This window comes from Stegodyphus dumicola, chromosome 6, assembly GCF_044657685.1.
Source record: "Stegodyphus dumicola isolate Sdum_Otavi_A_Nest chromosome 6, ASM4465768v1".
NCBI lineage: Eukaryota > Metazoa > Arthropoda > Arachnida > Araneae > Eresidae > Stegodyphus > Stegodyphus dumicola.
In genome coordinates, this window is record NC_140773.1 from 100,473,925 (window position 1) to 100,495,282 (window position 21,358).

General features: G+C 31.9%; 1 protein-coding gene across 2 annotated transcripts in view; it reads left to right on the forward strand.

The window, feature by feature from the left end:
• Positions 1-120: 120 nt before the first annotated feature.
• The window catches only part of rod (kinetochore component rough deal), a 328,458-nt gene continuing 307,220 nt past the window's right edge, over positions 121-21,358 (forward strand). Inside the window, exons 1-6 of one of the 2 annotated variants that reach the window (XR_015041682.1) lie at positions 121-456; positions 12,024-12,164; positions 12,318-12,438; positions 20,395-20,510; positions 20,642-20,708; positions 20,801-20,881. Coding sequence is in view for 1 of the 2 variants with exons in the window: in XM_085818707.1 (XP_085674833.1) it covers positions 12,033-12,164; positions 12,318-12,438; positions 20,395-20,510; positions 20,642-20,708; positions 20,801-20,881 (517 nt within the window). In the remaining variant the exon portion in view is untranslated. The remainder of the gene's footprint in view (positions 457-12,023; positions 12,165-12,317; positions 12,439-20,394; positions 20,511-20,641; positions 20,709-20,800; positions 20,882-21,358) is intronic. The other variant, XM_085818707.1, reaches the window with a different exon arrangement.

Below are 21,358 nucleotides of genomic sequence, written 5' to 3' on the forward strand. Positions count from 1 at the left end.
TTGCTTTCATTCTTTCCTTCATTTTGATGTTGCATAAATACTTGAATATACTAAATACTTGAAAATACTGATGAACAGATATGACTACATTATGAATTTAAAAATTTATTTTAAAATGGCGAAAATTAAAAACTCTTGTATTAAGCTGCTTGTTATTGAAATTTCGGTAAATGCTTATTCAAATCGAAGCAATTTTAAAAAAACGGTCTTGGATTTGCTTTAGGTTTTTTACTTTACTTCATTTCATTTTTATAACTGGCAATACTTTCTTAGATCCCGCGCATTTCTGAAGTCCCGTGTTTGTTTGAACTGTCATTTGTTATAATCAAAAGTTCTTTGATTGTAATATGCGTGAACGTTGACAGACAGAATTTAATTTCGAATAATTGGTGATATTATTTTTTGTGGTTGTGTTTCTCATAATCTAAAATAGACCGTTTGACAAATAACAAATAGGTATTTTATTGCTTAGCAGTTATGATATTTCATTTTACTTTAATATAAAAATAGCTTCTGCCGACAGTTTTTCATCTTATTTTGTGTCTTAATGCAAAAATGTTAACAAAATCGCAAATCACAATTAGTTCATATTTTCGCAAATTGTTATTAACACCCGATAACGCTCTGTTCCCGATAATGCTAAAAATAAAGCTCTATTCTGTTTACGGAACGTTAACGGTAAGACAAAATGAAAGTTGGAAAATCGCAAATACTAATTAGTTCATGTTTTCGCAAATCGTTATCGGAAGTTCATTTCAATTGAAAAAAATAAAGCTCTATTCTATTTATTATACGTTTCCTAGTCTATTTATTTCTACCTTTCGTAAAATAAGGTAGTTGCATGACCCCCCCCCCCGAAAAAAAATCGCAAATAATAATTAGTTCCTATTTTGAGTTTTCATCCGCAGAGAACCCGTTGCATTTTTACTCGCCAAGCTCGCGGTTCATCGGCGATGAGCCGAGCCGCAAACGTGATATTTTGTAAACGTAATTATTAGTGCATGTAAATTCAAGTTAGCAGACAAAACAATATATTACGCATATGGTAGTAAAAATTCACAGATAATAAGCATGTAGATGTAAAACTAACTTGTTAAACATGATATACGAAAATTGTATTAAATTCAAGTTAGCACAGAAAAGAATATATTAAGTATAAGACAATATATAAGCATTTATAACGGAAATAAAAATTCATTTGAAAAATATAAATTAGTATTAATGTACTGAAATTAACCTGTTAAACGTGATAAACAAAAAAAATTTGTCTTAAATTCCAGTTAACACAGAAAACAATATATTCCTTACACCAGTTGCGAACAACGACAGTGATAATTCAACAAAATGAACGCAAGAGGAATGATTGCAAATTTCGAACAAGCGAATAGGATAAATCCGCTAGGTTACCAGGTTTGAACTATTATCGCCAAAGTTGGCAATGTTTACATTTATCGGGTTCTCTGCGGAAAATATAATCTTCAGTATGTCAGCATAAATTGGGGTAAGTTAAATTTTGTCTTATTCTTTGCATGTTGCATGTTTGGTAGTTCAGAATTGGCGCATTTTTGAAATCCAAGATGGCGGCCGAAAAATCGCCAAGGGCCGGTTGTCTGAAACGTGCCAGGAATAGTACTTTTTATAGGTGGTTATATTCACTGGTTTATGACAGGTTTTCAAATTAATTTTACGTGAATACCGAGCAAAGTTGTGTACAATTATTCATTGTACATTTAGTCTCTAAAATAAAACTAATTAATTACTTTTAGCTAATAATGATAATATCATATGACGTTATGAATCAGTAATTCTCACTGTCAGTACAATTAAGTTTGTAACAGAATTATTTATTTTGCTCCTTGGTTGATTATTTTAGTTGATGATATGTCCGTCTAGGCACAGCTTTAGTATTAGTCCTTTTTGGCGAGAAATTCGTTTGGCGACATTTTGGAGCGATAAATGTAAAATGATGATAACCATGGTAACCCTAAATACTGAGCTGAAAAACATGCCGCCATTTCTGTCCACGTAACTTTAACGAATTTGGTAGGTATCAGAGCTTTGATGGCAGGAGGGATAAATTGGATGTTTTTCTTAAAGTTACATTTGTTAGGAAAGCACAACATTTAAAATATTTTTTAAAAAGCTAAAATTTGATAGTTAAAACTGATGCTTTTAATATTACATCACATGAGTCTTGACATTTTTTTCATATGTCAACTCTGCATATTATTATAAACTCCACCCCCCAAGAAAAAAAAAAACACATTTTCAGTAGCATGAGGTAAACTCTTTGTTTCCTTTGCTAAGGAGATCAAAATTACCATGGTCTAAAAATACTTTTTTTGCCTCATATTAGAACTATAGGGATGTGTAATTGCATGAATTCATAGGTTCAAATCAGGACCAAAATTATTGCTTTTATAACATTTTTATAATTTGACTGTAAAAATATAATGTTGCTTAGATTATGGAATATATTGCTTATAATTTACTGTTCTCAAATTTTGTAAATCTTACAACCTAATAGTTGTATATGAATAACCTTCACTGAGTATTATTACTTTTACTAATAGAATGTTGACATAACAGTCGACTTTTTATTTTAAATTTTATGCCAATTTTCTACATTACTTAAACATTTTATCTAACAGAAATCTGAATTTTTTGTAATAAAAACTCTATAATAAAAGTAAGAGTACAATTTATATATAAAAATTTGACTACATGGCAAGTACTTAGATACTGATTTCAATGTCTTTAAATGTTATTATTATAAAGTTTAGATATATTGTTATTAAGTTAAGATATACTTTTATTCTCTTATAAAGTTTAGATGTACAGAACAGAAGGCACACTTTGTGCTTACAATTCAGTCAACCACTTGTGGCAAGATAACTTATGATAACAATTAAGTTCAAATGTAAAATTTAAATTCAAATAAATCAATTTAATGCAAAGTTGGTTAAAAACTTAACTGGCATGGAATTCAACTATCAGCAATTACAATGCAAGACTAAAGACTACAAATCTTATCTTATCTAGCAACCTAGTGAGGTTTCCTCGAAAGGCAAAACACGGTTTGTTTTACAAACTAAAAACTTCATTTAGATTCTGGTGGGAAAATGGATGGAGGAAATTGATAGTAAAGATCCCAAGCATAAAAAACTCTGGAATTAAATTATATTAATAAATTATAAAATTAAAAACTCTGGAAAAAATAAAGAATGTTACATTATACTTTGTGCCCTGATTAATTATTCACTACATGAAATAGTGTAATGCATTTTTGTTTGCATCATATACAAATTATTTATTTTATTTAAATGCTGTCCAAAACTGAACAGGATTTTGCAAACATATTGACCATATTTTTCGACCTATAGATGCAACACTTCTTCACTTCAGAAGTACGATTTATAATTAAGAAATAAGAAAATAAGAGAGAATTATGAATAGAAAATAAATATATATGCTGGCTAGCAGAAGAAGGATGCCTTCATAAAGTACTTTTTAAGAGAAACTGGCTATACCTTTCCGTCAACCTTTTCCGTCAACGTATTACCTTTTCCGTCAACGTAAATTTTCAGAAACTGCCTTCCAGTTAGACGGAAAGGTGGAGTAACCAGTGATTTTGGACAAATTTTGAAGTTTTTAGGTCTCTTAGCCATGGCTAATGGAATGAAACTGAATATAACCCCAACACATGTCCCAAAACTTCTTGAAAAGACACTCAGAAATATTTCATCCTCAAACCCTGTGTGAAATTAGGTTTATATTAGGAAACTTCCTCTTTTTCTAAATCGAAAACAGCATCCACGATGACCGGAATGTGATCAAGGAAAGACTTGCACTGGCGGGATATCCATTACTGATCACGTCAATCTACACATTATATGTAAAGTAAATACATTATATACCAAAATATAATGCCTATTTCATTATATATAATGACCTATTAAATCGAGTAAGAAAAACAAAAACGATGGCTCTTTCCTGAGAAATGTGAGCAAGACGCGTTACGCGTCGAGAAAACTGGTAGTCTTTCCCCTTCTATAATAATGTTGTAATGTTACTTTATAATTAACCAAGAAAGCTTATGTTAAAGAAATAAACAAAAATGCCTGTGCCCCTTTAATTCACAGGTGCAATTATAAAGAGCCGCGATTTCCAGTTTGTTTATTTCAATAAATCTCTCAAAACCAGAAGCGCAAAGCAGAAACTAATGCCAGTACATGAAGGTCAAATGCCATATGAATCAACCTATGTGGAAACAATTACCACTTAGCTTTTTACTAGCTTTTAAAAATTCAAATAAATTGTTGCATTTTAATGTCGCGTGTAAGTGACGCTGGGCTCGTAGGAGCAGAATCATTGCATCGCATGTACGGGACGCTGGGCTGGTAGGAGTGGAATCTTTGCGCCGCGTACACGCTACGCTGGTCCTGAATGGGTTAATGGCAATATCCTTAAATGAAAAACTTAACTAAAAGAAAATTTAATCCTAAACCTTATGTAAACATTTTTTAAAAAGTCATCGTTCGACATACATCTTCCAAGATTCGAGTGAAAAAGATAATATGCACTAGCTTGGGAGTGCATAAATTTTTTTTCGGTTTTGTATAATTTCTGTAATATTTTGTATGCTTATAATTTTGTAAACTTAAATTTTATTTTTTATATTTTCTTGTTTATTCAAATTATTTACATTTCCTGTTTTTCGAGGAAGTGAAACATTTAGTTAGACATTAATACTTTTTTTCATAAGATAAAATACCAGCCCTTTGTTAAATTTAAATTGCAGCTTAAACAGTATCCTGCAATAAATTAATGAATGTATGACTGTTAATAATACTTTTTTTTTAAGATAAAGTATGAGCCCTTTGTTAAATTTAAATTGCAGCTTAAATAAAACCCTGTAATAAATTAATGAACGCGTGACTTTTAATACATCCATCTTACATAAACAATAGTTCAATGCTATTTTTTCAATTCACTTGAAAACAACTTAAAGCATTTTATGTTGAAACAACTGCCTTTTTGATAATATTGTTGCGTGCAAATGTAATAAATTGAATGCACAAGTCTGATGAAAAGTGAATAAAATTTATTATTATCACAACAAATAAAACAAAAGGCTTAAATTTCCTCAGATATTCATACAGTATTGCAATATCTTGCAGTAGTTATCTTTTAAACTATGAAAACTTTCAACATAACTAATTCAAAGTAGAGAAAGCTAATCCAATTTCACCGTCTCGATTTCTCTGGATATTAAAGAGTACAGTTATGAGATATATATTATTAAAATGGTAAATGCACGTGCTCCTGTATTTAAATTTTTCCAGCATAGCTTTGTCTTCAAATAAGTCGCATGCAGCATTGCACAGGGAAATGAAACAATTTAATAACAATTCTATTAAAAAAAATAGTAAACTAAATAAATCAATACAAAAACCGTAACAATATACTGTAATTTCCGGAAGAAAGACCGCATCAGCGTAAACCCCGCAGTCGAGAAAAATGGCGGGAAAAAAATAAAAATTACACAGAAACGCCGCAATAGATTAAATTGCGCGTGACATCGTCGTGGGCCGTATAGGTGCAAAAACTCAACCTAAGTCCTGATATATGACATACCAGTTAAGAAAAATGCATGAAATGAAACCATAACTCAAAAATAAATTAAAGATAAGAAATGTATAGCTTCTGTGCCGTTTAGAGACATTTTCAAAAATTTTCCGCTCCCTAATTAAAAACTATCCAACAAGTACTTGTACTCTAACTGATTGGATCTGTATTTGGCAGAATGCCAAGAAAAATCCATTCATGCTGAAGGGGAAATATGTCAGAGTTTGTTATTGCGAGGCAGATGGAGTCGTGTCCGCCTTTGAAAAAAATTGCAGAAAAGGCAGGGGTGGAAAGAGGATGGGTCCTGGAAGATTCATCGAATGGCAGAGGAGAGAGACTATTCAAATTGATGAGAATGTTGATTTGAAAGGGGGAAGAATGTTATTGTTCTGAGATCTCGTTTAGGGTGAATAAGGCATGTAGGTCCGTTCAAGGGAAAGAACGTGAACAAAATAACGTTCGCAAAAAGCAACTGAGTGGTCTTTTGTGTGGGAACAGCACCAATCTATGCACAATGACAAGGCCATCCAAACTATGTACAATGACCATCATAGGAAATATTTTATTTTTAGTGCACCTAAACGCTGCATGGGTAGAAACGCCGCAACCGCTGAAAATTTAAGTTTTAAACACGCAAACGCCGCGGCGTTTCTTCCGGAAATTACGGTATTTGACAATACCAATAATCTTCAGATTCTTTTCAGCAGTATTGTTAATAAAACTAGAACATTGTACATTTTATTATTTTTCAAGAGTCATTTGTTCTTGGATTCATTACTCAAGTGGTGGTTTGCTAATTTTGATGACCCTGGGGATCCATAAAATTATTCTGTCATCTTAGAGAATCAATAATATTTTTATTTCAATTTAATCATGTATTGTGTGCCCCATCTGCCATCTTCTCAAAGGTTATTGTTGGAGAAGCATTAAAAATATATTATCTTATTAAAAATTTAAGCTATAAATATTGATTTATTCTTATTATTTTAGATGACAATAACCAATAATAAAAATAAAAACATTACTTAATTAATTATTTAAAATGCATGTTTTGGTGGCCCACGAAATCAAAATATTTCAGAGGTGGAAACCTCATGGTTTTGCATGCTTAATGCTATGTTAACAGCCATGTTACCGATTATCATTTCCCCCTCCCGCCATATTTTCTTCTGTGAACCAGCATCTGTCTCCGAAAACCTCCTTAATTATATGAAAATATTTTTATCTACTTATTGTAAAAAATTCATAAAAAATAACTTGAAAATCTGAAAAAATAAGGATAAATTAGTGAAGAATAATTTAAATCTGTAAATGTGAACAACGAGGAGTATAATTCAACAAAATCAACATAAAAGGATTGGTTTCAACCTTTGAATAAGCGAATATGTTGAATCCACTGGGTTACCAGGTTTGAACTATTATCGCCATTGTTGGCAGTGTTTACATTTATCAGGTTCTTTTCAAAAGTGCTTCCGATGTTTTGAGTTTTTCCGTATTTTTGCCTCATCGTGAAGTGAGAACTGAATTGATTGAATGAGAACTATATCTAATAAAATTCAAGGAAATACTTTAAATGAGATGAGGCAAAAAATGTATATAATTTAAAGGACATATGAGGGTGTCCTGTTCGTCCACATGAGATTTTTTATATAGAGTGTTACTGTATTTCACTCATTGTAAATTTAGAAACAGTTGTATAATGTTAATAATATGTTTTATAAAGAATGTGCATGATAGGCAACACAATTCTAAATAGGCTGTTATATAAAATAGTTAATGCGTATGTTATTTGTGACTTTAAATTTTATAAAATAATTTCAAAGAAACTCTTGGTGCCCTGGATCATGAGTGCTCAGAGGCCAGATTTGGCCCTCGGGTCGTAGTTTGGAGACCCCTGCCTTAGGCAACTAGCCCTCACATGCTTTGCCATATCCAAATATAACCTAACTTAATTTGATATCCAAAGAAAAGGGACAGCAATTGATTATTATTACTATTTATTTGTTCCGCCCTAAGGTGCTGCATGAAAGGGAGGGAGGACTTTCTAAGCGAAACTAGCTCGTATTAACACATTACACATAGGGAAGACCATGAAAACAGCCATGCAGCCAACCCATCTTAGGATTCGAACCTCGGACCGAACTACCAGTGTTCAAGGACTTTACCACTTGGGTGCTGGTTGGCCTGACAGCAATTAATTGATTGCTCTTTATGTTCATAGGCTAGTGATGTTCTTTGCTGCTACTTTGAACAATGCCTCTATTAAATTCTTGTTATCTTCGTTCTGGCACTGTATTCTGTGCTATAAGCTATGTTGTAAGCATTCTTTGGGGAGGGGAAGGTTTTATAATAGTACTTTTATTTTATCTCTGTTCTGCATCAGACATTATAATTATTTTTATAATTTTCACTGTCTAAATATGGCTTATGATAGCATGTTCCATACAGTTATTGTTCTTGTTGCTTACTGTCATCTTTCTGAGTTTGTCACTGCATTAACACAGCATCATATATTTTCTTACAAGCATTATAAGTGATGTTTTAAAAATATAAAAATAAGAGAGAAGTTATTATAGTTGTTATAAAATCCGGCTGGACAAATGGAGGTTAGTAATTAACATATGAACAAAACCTTATTTGTATGTTTGGTTTAGTAGTGACTGAAAATTTCAGAACACTGATAATTAATTCCAAATCCAGTTTTTAGTGAATGGACTGGCTGTTTCATGGCTTTGTCTATATGTAGCATGAATAAGAGCCAGTTTTCCTTTAAAAGTCTTCTGTAAAGACATAAGTCTTTCTTTAAGCAAATTCACATTTTGACATAATCAGTTATCCAAGCAATCAGGGGTATGTTAGTAATATGTATCTAATCCTCTGACATATTTGGCTAAAATCATCCCTATTAACATTTCAAAAAACATCATTTTGCCTTTTTTGAGATTATGTATTTTTAAAATGTACTGGGATTTTCATGTAATTTTGGCATGCTTGGATTGAATTGCTTTTGCATAAGGATTGACTACCCAAATTTGTAAGTTCCCATTATGCCAGGAATGTTCTATTAAACTTTTGGTGGTAGGTTGCAAAAAATTTAAATTTTTTCATTGGGAATAGCATTTTAATTTTTAGAGTCATGTTTTAATTTATGTTATGAAAGTTTTATTAGTACTTGAAAATGAAGTAAATTTATTGACACAGTAATTCCATAAATTAGTCATGTAGAGAAAATTGGTTCAAGGAACAGAGTATGTTACAAGAGATCATTGTAAAGCATACATAACTATGAAGTTGCTTTTTTACATCAAGCATTCAGCTGTCAACTGTGATCTCAAATGTTTGCCCACTGCATACTCTTTAACTCATTAGAACCTTATAGTTTTAAGCCACTCCAAAAAAGGTTAATGTATATAGATATATCTGCTTGTAAAAAATTAAACATTATGTCTATCATTGCAAAATGGAATATTGTACAATATTGAATGTTTAATGGCACATATACACACACAAAAAGAAAAAAAGTTTTACCTCCTGTATGTTCTTTTTGGCATATGTATTTTTATATTTACTTGTTTGTTTATTAAGTAAATTTATTGACACAATGTATCAAACAATACATATAACATTTATATAACAACAACAATGTATCAAATAATACATATAACGTTTAATGTGTTATATAATTCCCATTTAATAATTTAAATTTGTGTTTTTAACCGTTTTCTTTTTATATGTTGACAGTGTTTGCTGATAAATATTTGTGGTTCATTATGTTCATTATGTTAGACATTCATCTAATTAAAAAAAAAAAAAAAAAAAAAAAAAAAAGATGTTATTTCAGGGTTAAAGCAATTTAGCATGGTCACAAAAATCGGAATTGATGTCACCTGAATTGGCAAACCGTTAAAGCTGTAAAGTTGTGAAAGCTGTAACATAATAAAAACAACAGTTAACTTGTAGCAACAGTAATATATCATATAATGTATAATGTGCACAATATTTGAAGCTGTACAAGATGCAAATTTGAGCAATTCTTTGATTTTTTTAAAACAAAAAGGAATTGCTGTGAACATGGGAACAACAACAATGTATCAAATAATACATAAACGTTTAATGTGTTATATAATTCCCATTTAATAATTTAAATTTGTGTTTTTAACCGTTTTCTTTTTATATGTTGACAATGTTTGCTGATAAATATTTGTGGTTCATTATGTAAAATGAGAAAAAAGGGTACTTCATTTTCTCTATTTACACTGTCATCTATCTGGTTTTACTTGAAAAAACATCAGAGAATTTTACAAAGTTGTCATCGTGCAGAGCCTGAATACTGTGCATATTAAACATCATTTACAACAATAAAAGCTCAAGTATCCAGGAAGCTTGGAAATCCTGAATTCTGGATATGTGAAATTTCAGGAAGTTGAGTATATAAAAAACAGAATTCAGGTTAGAAAAACAAAATTAGTGAAAAAAATACCCACTCTAAAATTATAAAAATAGTCATCTTATTTGTTATTAACTTGAGTATCAAAAACATACTTTTAAAATAGACTTTGAAAGAAAAATGTGCTTTTCAATCTTATAAAAGCCAGTATATTTTGTATACCTGATTCTATTATGAAAATTCTACCAAACATAAAAGTTGGGGAAGATGTGACAAATCATTCCTGTAGAACTTTAATCAAACATATTGTTCTTTATTTAGTTATATAATAGATTCAGATTATGGATATAGCATATAAGAAGCTCAAATCCCTTATAATTTTTCACATTTTCTTGTCATTGTTTATCTATTTTCAAAGTCTCATATCGTGTTTCTTTTTTTTCTTTCTTCTTTTTTATGCCTGGATCCTGTAACTTGAAAAAATTCTACTTCATGTGGTTCCAAATATTAATAACTTTTTTAAAATGCAAGTTAAAAAAAAACTTACATCCATCTTAACAAAAATAAATTATTTTAAAATCTTTTCAAAAATTACAGCTTACTGAAAATTAATCGAATTTACATTAAACCAAAATGAACTTCTTAGTAATGTGATGTCATGGCCATCCATTACTGACGCTAAATCACATTGTTTCGTCACAATGCATATGTGTTGATAGAATTGCAAGCTCTAAAATGACATGAAAAATCTGTCATTCAGTAAATTTTTTTGGGGAAAAATTCCTAAAATTTAAAAATATTCAGGGTTTTTCAGCTTTCTGGTTAGTTGAATGCTGATTATTTGGGCTTTTCCTGTATGTTAGGTTATATGATTGTGATATTCGATTTTTTGAAGGTTGGGTTGTCACTGTGTTTTCTAGTTTTTGCAAAGTTCATTTAAAATCTTATGGAATTTTGCTAAGTACTTGTGGCCATTTTGAAAAGTAATAAAAAATATTTTCTTATTATCATCACCTTTAAAGTACTTCCTGCCTATTTTGCTGATTTTCCACAGCATGTTCTGCATTAATTTTTCTTCATCATCTTTTGTATTCAAAATATTGTTTTTTGATTTGGTAAAAATTTCTCGTTTGGTAAAACTCAAGGCATACTACTGCAATCAGCCAGTTGTAATATTATGGCTGGCACTAAAGAATATTTATAAAAAATAAATATGAAAAATAAAAATAAAAACTATTAAAAAGATCTGAAAACATTCAGATTTTATATTATGTCCAAAGGGGTGCTTTTCATTTACACTCACATACACATTTCAAGAGCATTTGGGCCAAAAATATTTAAAAGCAGCGTATCTTTAGAATTTTCGATAGACAGTCTCGCACACTGCAGATAAAAATGCTTTTTTCATACAGTTTTCCCATGACTTACTATGAAATCTTTGTTAATAAAATATTCATTAAAGTTTTACAAAATATGAAATAGCCAATAAAACAAATTCAAAATTCAGGCTTCCAGGTCCTCATATTTGGGTGTAGGACTATGTTGTTCAAAATTTGGTAGCTCTATGTACCATTGTTTTTTCAATGTGTTTTCGTGCAGTTTCTTTATTATTTAATTTGTTTAAATATAATACAGGGCAATAATATTTGTTGGCAACAGTTTGAAAAGTGCACTTCTTCTCCATTCTATGTAATGGACATTTATAGTGAATTGAGGAAAAATGCCATTTTGAGATTAATAGTTCTGCCTAATGCCTCTTTGAGCTAAAAATTTAATTATAGATTGAATTTTTTAAAGACTAGTTTTTTAAAAATTTAAATTTAATATGCCAAAAAAATTTAAAAAATTGAGTACTTTTTTCATTAAATCTTTCATGTTTTTCAGTGTTAAAAATAAGCAAGTATTGAGCTTTTTTTAATTTTATTTAAAATTAAAAGAATAATGTAAAAGTTATTAAAATTCAGAATCATTGTGTCTTTTATTTTATTTTATTTATTTATTTGTTTAGAAATCAAAGATGTGGAATGAAATCAATGTATGCAAAACTGAGAATTTTCTTAATTCATCAGTTACACAAGATTTTTCAGAAACTATTTTGTTATCATCTTTGGAAGTGGATACTTTAGCTACGGTAACTAGTACTCAAAAGGTAATTAAATATGCAGATAAGTAAATTTTATAACTTTGTAAGAATTCATTAAAAACAATATTTATAAACATGTTTTAGGTGAAGTCTCTGAAATTTTGATATTCAGTTCAAAGAGTTGTTTTTTTCTGCGTTATTTATGAAATTTACTTTCAGGTATTCAACAAACCAGCACTGTGTTGCACTTCTTCTCCACTCTATGTAATTATAAGTCTGGGAAGTAGAGTATCTATTTATAAAGCAGATTGCTTTGAATTCATATGGGATATAACATTAGGTAAGTATACATCTTTATTTTAAATAATTTATGTAAAGAATTGTAAATTCATGTATTCATGTGAAAGAATTTTTAACAAAGTATATCAGCTAATATGTACACATTATAAATTTCCAAAGTTTAAATTTTGGCTAATCAACTTTTTTTTTCAGCCCAGTCATTTCTTTTACTTCACATACTTCTTCAGAAAGTGCAATTTAGTTGGCAGGTTTAAGTGTGATGTAAGTGATCTGAAACTATCAGAGCTGACAGTGTGAGTGCTAGAAAGATGAGGCAGAATCTTTGTTAAATATTCTAGATTAAAGGTCCAAAATTCGGAGCTGGGCTTTCAGCTGAGTTTTATAAATTGGTTCGCTTTTTATAAACTTTCAATTTGTTTTGAGTTGATTTTCTATGAATAATGGTAGATATTGATTAAGTTTATTCCTATAAACAAGCATAAGTGAATGATAAGTTTTGGATTTTAGTTTTACATTTGAAGTGTTGTTATTCTTTATATAAATAGTACATGTTAGGAGATGACAAAACCACACCTGGAATTCATAGGATATAATTTTTGTGAATTAGTTATCAGATTAATTTCTAAATTTTGAGGTAGAACCTTATGCTTCATAAACATTAGATATTTTGGAGCAGGAAGTCTTTGAAAATTATCTGTACCTTTGGCAAGAATTGAACAGGAATCTTCCAGTTGTTATCTGAATGTGTCATAAGAGCATATGGGAGCAATGTCTAATTTTTTACATTTTCCCTTGCTTGAAAGGGAGTTGGAGGGAGGAGATAATACTCTGTCAGTGAAATCCAGTTGGTGACAAACTATCATCTACCATATTTTAATTTGGGTAGCATCTACTAATGAACTTGTCATTTCTTTAATAATTTAATAAAGATACTACCAAAAATTGAAAGCATTTTCTGAGGATAACATCATGATGCGCTGGAAGTGACATGTTCACATTTACATTTAAACAACACTGAACTTGGTGCAACATATTTTGTCTTTTTTTTTTTTTTTTTTTTTTCATTTGCGGTTTTGCAGCTGAGGATGGTGGTTTGGTAAAACCATTGAAACTAGTCCTGTGAAAATTTTGTAAATATAACGCTGATTTTTGTTGTTTGACTTCTAAATTAGTATATTTTGTTATGTTTTTTTCATGACACATATTTTTTTCTGCTTGAATAGCTTCACTCATTTTTGTTTTTTAGTGTATCTGTGATTGTGTTAATTGTAATTCTGTTGTGGCTTAATTTTGCAAACTTTCCTTTTCAGATATCTCGATTAAAATAATCAGGAGGGCACAGTTGTCAGAATCTCTCTGAAATAATGGGTTGCATACAGAGAGTGAATTTCAGCCATGCTGCCATGAAATGTATGACATGTTGCTCTATTTTGCTAGAAATATTCAACATAGAATTCTTCATCATTCAGTTGATTTATGTAACCCAGCAGATGAAACTAACTTGCCCAAGATCCAAGTGCAATCCAGAATGCTTTGATCTTTATGTAGAAGGGTCTGAAGCCATTGAGAACATGCCATTCTTTTCTATTCATCAAGTTGTTTTAAATCAAGGGCCCACAGAGATCCAAAACACATAAAGCCGTCTTCTTCAATGCAAAGAACAGTCTGGGGTGGGCCTTGGCCTTCTCTAGAAGTGTATGCCAAGCTGATCTATTATTTGCCATTGTTCACCAGTTTTGATTTTCATGACAGTAAAGCCCCTCAGGGGCTCACTTTTGTGAGTACAGGTGTGGCAATCCCGAGGTACCCTAGCCCTTCAGAGGATCATTTTCTTGGTGAGACAGGTGTCACGATCCTGGAGCCCCAGTGATCTATCCTCTTTTCTGTCTCCTCTCCTCTTGCTTGGAACTTTTTTCCTTCCCTTCTCCCTTGTGGTTTCTCTCTTCGGAGTTTGGGGCTCGTCACGAAAGACTGGAACAGCCCTTGTCTCTAGTTTCCGAGTGGCGAGAAAACTGCCTACGTATCTGCCGTGCGTGGAGATCCGTGTCGCTGGAAAGGAGGGTCCTGGTAGTTGAGGGGCGAGGTACTGTCCCCAACACACTGCTTTGGCCTCTGCTTCAGCTAAACAGGAGGCACCTTAGTCGTCCTCACGGCTGTCAATCGGCTGGTCACTAGTCCTTGTGGTCAGTGGCTTGGGAATAAGCTGTCGGGAGTACCTGCTTTCGGGAAAGCCAACTATGGGGCTTCAGTTTGAGTATAAGTCTGGCTAGCCCTAACACAGTGTTCTATGTTCCTTTGTTGGGCTCTGTGGTGGGCGGGGCCGTTGAAACAATCATTTCTATTTTAATCATGGCCCTATGTTTCTCCTTAAATCAAATGAAAACGATCAAAGTATTGAAGTTATTGACAAATCTCTAAATAAGAAAATATGTACAGATGCAAATGCCAAGGAAACTTCTGAAAAACCGCACTTCCTTGTTGTCTCTAGTCTTTTTGGTGAACTGCAAAAGATGTCTCCTTTTCTAGTAAGCAAATATATCCATTCATGTATAGGTGAGCCAAGGAACATAAAGCATCTCTGATCAGGAGACCTGATTATTGATACTGTATCGGCCACCCAGTCTGCTTCTCTTTCTCGACAAACTAAACTTGGACAAATATCTATAGCTGTGTCAGCACACAAAACACATAATTCTTCTAGAGGTGTGATCTGGGAGATCGACCTTCTGTATGTCTCAGAAGAAGAGTTTGTCTTCGAGTTAGCTGACCAAAATGTCTGTGGTGCTAGGTGGATCAAGATGTGAAAGGAAGGCCAGTTAATTGGCACGAAACACATGATCCTGACCTTCAATATGCCTGATCTACCTAAGAATATTAAGGCCGGATACTTAAATTGTCCTGTAAGACCTTATATTCCAAACCCTATGCGATGCTTCCAGTGCCAACGTTTCGTCCATTCTAAGATGCCTTGTCATGGCAGCCTTACATGCGCCTGATGCTCACAGATTGGCCACGATTCTGAAAATTGTACCGCTGCGCCTTTGTGTATAAATTGCAAGGGTGAGCATCCAGCATTTTCTCGCTTGTGCCCAAAATGGAAATCGGAAAAAGAAGTGCAGACTGCAAAAGTTACTAGAAACATCTCATACGCCAAAGCCAGAAGATTAGTCCAGAGCACACAGCTTCAATCAAATATTTCATATGCCAGTGCTGTTAAATTATCTCGTACAGTTGCCACCCAAACATCAATAAGCACACAGACGCCACCAAACAAAACTCAACAGACTACAAGCAACAAGAGAAAAGAAAACCCAACCCATATAGTACACACACACACAAAAAAAAAAAAAAGTAATTCAGAGCAAACCCAAAAATGTGAGTCAGAAAATAATAAATAAAAATAAAAGTCCTAGCAATAGCTCTTTTGATGAGATGATTTCTGAATCTGCGTATTCAGATAGTATAGAAGTGGAGGAGGGACTGGAAGTTCCTAAGCATCTGCTTTCACGCAAAACTAAAACTCAGCACCGAAGGAACAAACATGAATCATAATGGCCACCCTGATTTCATGGAACTGACGCGGTTTCTACCGAAATTTGCTCGACATCAAAGCTATAATGAATGTTTATAATCCTGTGTGCTTAGCAATACTGGAAACAAATCTGAAACCAGAACAACAAGCGAAACTTCGGAGGTATTCTTTCGTCAGGAAGGATAACATTGCAAGTGAGCATGCCAGTGGGGGTGTAGGTCTCCTCACTTCGTTGTACCATCCATCAAATGTTTTTTCTTTGACGACATTCCTCCAAGTTGTTGCTACTCAAGCAAATTTTCATATTGTTGTTTCAGTCTTTTCTCTGTATTTTCCTCCAAATGAGCACATTGATCAACATGATTTAAGTGGTCTTATAGAGAAGCTGCCTGAGCCCTTTATCATAATAGGAGATTTTAATGGCCATAATCCGCTCTGGGGTAGTAAAGATACAAATTGAGCAGATGATTGAAGATGATAGCCTTTGTCTTCTGAATAATGGCCAGGATACTTATTTCCATGAGCCTTCAAGGACATTCCACGCTCTCAACCTTGCCATCTGTTCACCATCTCTGTTGCCATTTTGCACTTTTAGTGTGGGAAATGATCTTCACAACAGCGATCACTATCCCATTTTTATATCTCTTGCATGAAGAGGAGCAAATCCCATGTTGAGATCCTCTCGGTTCATACTCTATAGGGCAGACTGGTAACTTTTCTCTTCCGTTGCAGAACTCACAGATGAAATGGTAGAAGATGTGCATATCGATGACGCTGTTGAAGCTGTTACTAATACTATTATTCAGGCAGCTATGCTTTCCATTCCTAGAACATCAGGAAAAATACTAAAATATACGAAATCATGGTGGAATCGCGACTGTCATGGAGCACTGAAAAAACAGAAAAAAGCATAAGGAATTTTTCGGAGATATCCCACTCTGCGAAACATGATAGCATTTAAAAGAGCCAAAGCAAATGCATGAAAAGTAAAAAAGCAGAGCCAGAGGGATTCCTGGATTTCATATGTGTTGTCAATAACATCCTCTACGCCTAGTAAGCAGGTTTGGGAAAGTGTTCGAAAAACACGTGGAATATATAAAGACCACTCACTTTCCTTTTTGGAAAAAGATGGCTGAGGGATTAGCTCCGTAGAAGAAATTGCGAATACTATTGGTGAGACATTTGCTGTCGTTTCTTCCAGCAGAAACTATTCACTTGCATTTCTCTCTATCAAGTAGCACTCAGAAATAAATCCCATTGCATTCAACTCTTCAAAATCTGAGCCTTATAATAGAGACTTTACTATGCTTGAACTAAGGAGAGTTTTGTAGCAGACACATAAATCTTCTCCAGGTTTTGATGGCAAGAATTACGAAATGCTGAAGCATCTGTCCTATAAGTCACTGACTGCCCTCCTCACTCTTTACAATAGAGTGTGAAAGGAGCGTACTTTTCCCAGTGCATGGAGGAGAGCTGTTGTAATTCCTATTGCTAAGCCAGGGAAAGATCCAAGGAATCCCTCCAACTATCGACCAATTGCCCTTACGAGTTGCATATGCAAGCTGTTTGAAAAAATGGTAAACAGCCGCATAGTCTACTTTTTGGAAAAGAATAATATTATATCACTTTATCAAAGTGGTTTTCGAAAGGGTAGAACAATCGTACATAACATGCTCCTTTTAGAGACATCCATTCGAAAAGCTTTTGTAAGAAGAAATCACCTTTTCTCAATTTTCTTTGATATAGAGAAAGGTTATGATAAGGCAAGGAGATATGGTATACTTTGTGATCTTCATGATAGTGGCTTGTGTGGCAACCTACCATTTTTCATTCAGAAAGTTTTGTAATCTAGAACTCTTCAAGTAAGAATTGGCTCTGTTCTGTCAGAAGTTTTCAAACTGGAAGAGGGTGTGCCACAAGGCTGTGTGCTTAGTGTAACTCTATTCAGCCTAAAAATAAATTGTGTGTTAAAACAACTTCCTCGCACCATTTCAGGATCTTTGTATGTTGATGATCTACAAATTAGCTGTCGAGGTTCGGACATGAGACATGTAGAATGGTAGCTCCAGATCGCTTTGAACAGGATCTAGGAATGGGCAAAAAGACAAGGATTTACATTTTCGAAACAGAAGACTGTGCGTGCATTTTTGTAGAAAGTGAGGTGTCCATCCTGAGCCTGAATTATACCTCAATGGGTCTGTGATTCCAGTTGCACCTGAAGTGAAATTTTCACAAGTGTATATTTTAAAATTCAGTTTAAAACAAAAAATATCACGATTTGCTTATAAAAACGTTTGCTGCAGGAAATACACTAAATAGAATATATGTGAAAATGATATCATTACTTACTAAACACTGAAGAATTACTGTATGCATAGTTGCCAAAGTTTTGTGCATTCTGAAAATTTGGTGTCTTCTATAAGGTAGATGTGCTAATATGTAAGTACCATAACCACTGTATAGTCCTGTCATTTGTGCACTGGTTCTCCTTTTGCTAGAGAATTCATGCATCTGTGATTTTTTTAAAAATTATACTTTAGATTTTACTTTAATATTTGCATGTGTCTTAATTTTTAAAAATAGTGTACCTTCTTGAAAAATTTTAAGCACTTAAATTTTTTTAAAAGTCAACCTGTTCATTTCTATAAAATTTGTATCATTGTTGGTATGATTTGTAAAAAGAAGAGGTTTGCATGTTTTGTTAGGTTTCTTAGGATCAAACAAAGCAAATCTTTGATGAGCTGCTCTCCAGATTGTATGTGGATTGAATAAACATAATAAATTTTTGAAGTCAAAGTTTTTACACTTTTTGTCAATTAGAAAATTATTTAAAGGATGCAGAAGTAAAATTTAACAATAAAAAATAAAAAGATCAGGAATTAAATTGAAAATAACATCATGCAGCAGAATTAGCACAAATAAACCAAAAAATAAAAATTCTCCCTGACTTCAGTTTAGTTCAATTTTATTGAAGCATTGAATGAATGCAGTGGAATGAATACATTGATTATACAATATACAATGAATGCAGTGGAATAAATACAATGAATATACAGTATACAATTAATGCAGTGTAAGTTACTAGATAAATCAGGTCCTGTTCCAACCCTTTCAACACCATAGGCAGTCATTACATTTGACACCTAGTATGAATTAAATGTATTCATAATATAAAGCAAAATTTATTTAGTCATATTTGTCTCTTCCCAAATAATTGAAAGCTAAAATTTAAATAACTTTTCAAGCTACCTTTATATAAAATGTGTAAAATTAATGTTAAATTGGACGTATTTCAATCTGAATGAACCAGCTTTAAATTTTAGCTCTTGAATCTTTAAAATGTCTTCTCAAGATTAAGTACTTTTCTTTTAACTTTACCATGATGGCTTTTTTCAAGCTTGGGGTAATTTTAGATTTTGCTTGCCTATAAATAAAGTAATGCAAAAATAAATAAAAGATTTGATAGAAATGTGGGAAAAAATTCTTTTCAGTTTGTTGTTAAAATATTTTTAAAGTGTATAGTCAAATATGAAAAATAGAACTGTAGATTTTCATAATTATACTGAAACCAGCAACTTTCATATACAATTAAATCCTAATAACATTTTAAACAGTTGCAATCCTAACATTGGGAAGGTGATGAAGGAATTTTTTTTAGAATTTTTTTTTTCTCCCTCTTCAAATTTGATTTATAAGTAATATATATAATGCAGAAAAATTAGAGTGTGCTTATAGCAACCATATTTGGCAAGGTTCATCACACGTGAAAAAAAATATGAAATGGATAAGCAAAAAAGTGTCATCTTTTTTAAAATTCTTCTTACAATCTTTTACTCATAATAATTTGGTACTTACATATTATTGCAACTACCTTAGTAGAAGTTCCAAAATTTTCAGAATGAGTGAAGATCTGACAACCATATACATAATATAATTCTTCTGGCAATCATGCCCATGCCAGTCCTTTGATCAAGTAAGATTGTCATTTTTGTATGCCTGCATTTTGTTGTATTCCTACTTCCAACAGTTTTTAAAGACAAAGCGTGATATTTTTTGCCTTAAACTCAATTTTAAAACATCTGGTTGTGAAATTTGCCAGCAGTGGAAGAAAATTAAGTAAAAATTCTGTAAGAATATGGCATTTTGCTGCAAAATCGCTAAAGAGAACAATTGTTTTGAATCTATTGTTAAAGCGACGAAAGATTTCTTCCCAACAAAAGAAATAAAAAACATTTATAAGTAGGTTTACTGATTGTTTTTTTTAGTATAAATACCTGATTAGAATGTAAAATATGTGTGTAATAATATTTATGTATGTAATATATAATTTTTTCAGTTGATTTGAATGATTACTTATACTATCATTATTCTTTTTTCTGTGTAAAAAAATTCCCATTTGTGCCAGTGTAGTTGTGCAAATATGTTAATACCAATATTTTAACAGTTTTCATATTTTTTTTCCAGTTAGTGATGCAACATTGCTCTCATTATCAGACGATTCTCAATATTTGCTAATTGCTGAAAGCAATGGATTGTTTAATCTGTTCCAAATTCCTACCAAAAAGAATTTATGGTCTCATGTAAGTAGAATGTGTGCTGTTTTAATTCTTACTTCTTAACATTTTTTTTTAAGATTAAAATGAAATTTGCTTGGTTTAGTGTAGTAATTGAATGTATGCTTTATTTCTTATAATTAAATTTTTTAATGAAGGTGTGCTCTACAGTCAGAGTTGATAGCATAACTATCAAAAATGCTTTCCTCAGTGTAGATTTATCAGGTAATATTTCTTCAAAATTCCTTTGTCAAAATTAAAAAAAAAATCAGATTATTGTTCTCTTGAGTATAAGTATTTATTATTTTTCTTTTCAGGCTTCTTAAGAATTCATATTTTCTCAGAAGAAAATATTGTATTTATTTTCTCAAATATTGAAATTTCAGGATTGGATGATGGTAAGTTATGTTTTCAGGGTTTGCACTGTCCTTAAAAGTCTTAGGTTTTTAGAAACAATTTTTGGTCCTTAAAAGTCCTTAATTTTTGTCAAAACCGGGAAAGGTCTTTAATTTTAATCATCTAACAAACACTTTTGTCTGTTTTTTGATGATTGCCATTTTTTTTTTTTTATTTTGGAGGAATATTTTTGGCAATGCATTCATAAATATGTATTTGATGGGTAAACATTTGGATTCTTTACTACTTAATCTAAACAGTGGGCACTTGAGTTTTAGGCATAAGGGGCTGCCTCAATTGAAGCATGAACATTTCAAAATAATTTGTTTTTTTGTGAATGAAGACTTCATAAAATATTACATCAAAAATAACTTTTACCTTTTTGGAATATGAGTTCTTCCATTACATATTTTGTGTGCTAAATTTAGCAACTTAACATTTTGTTGATTTCAAGATTAGTTTGTATGAAAATTTTTTAT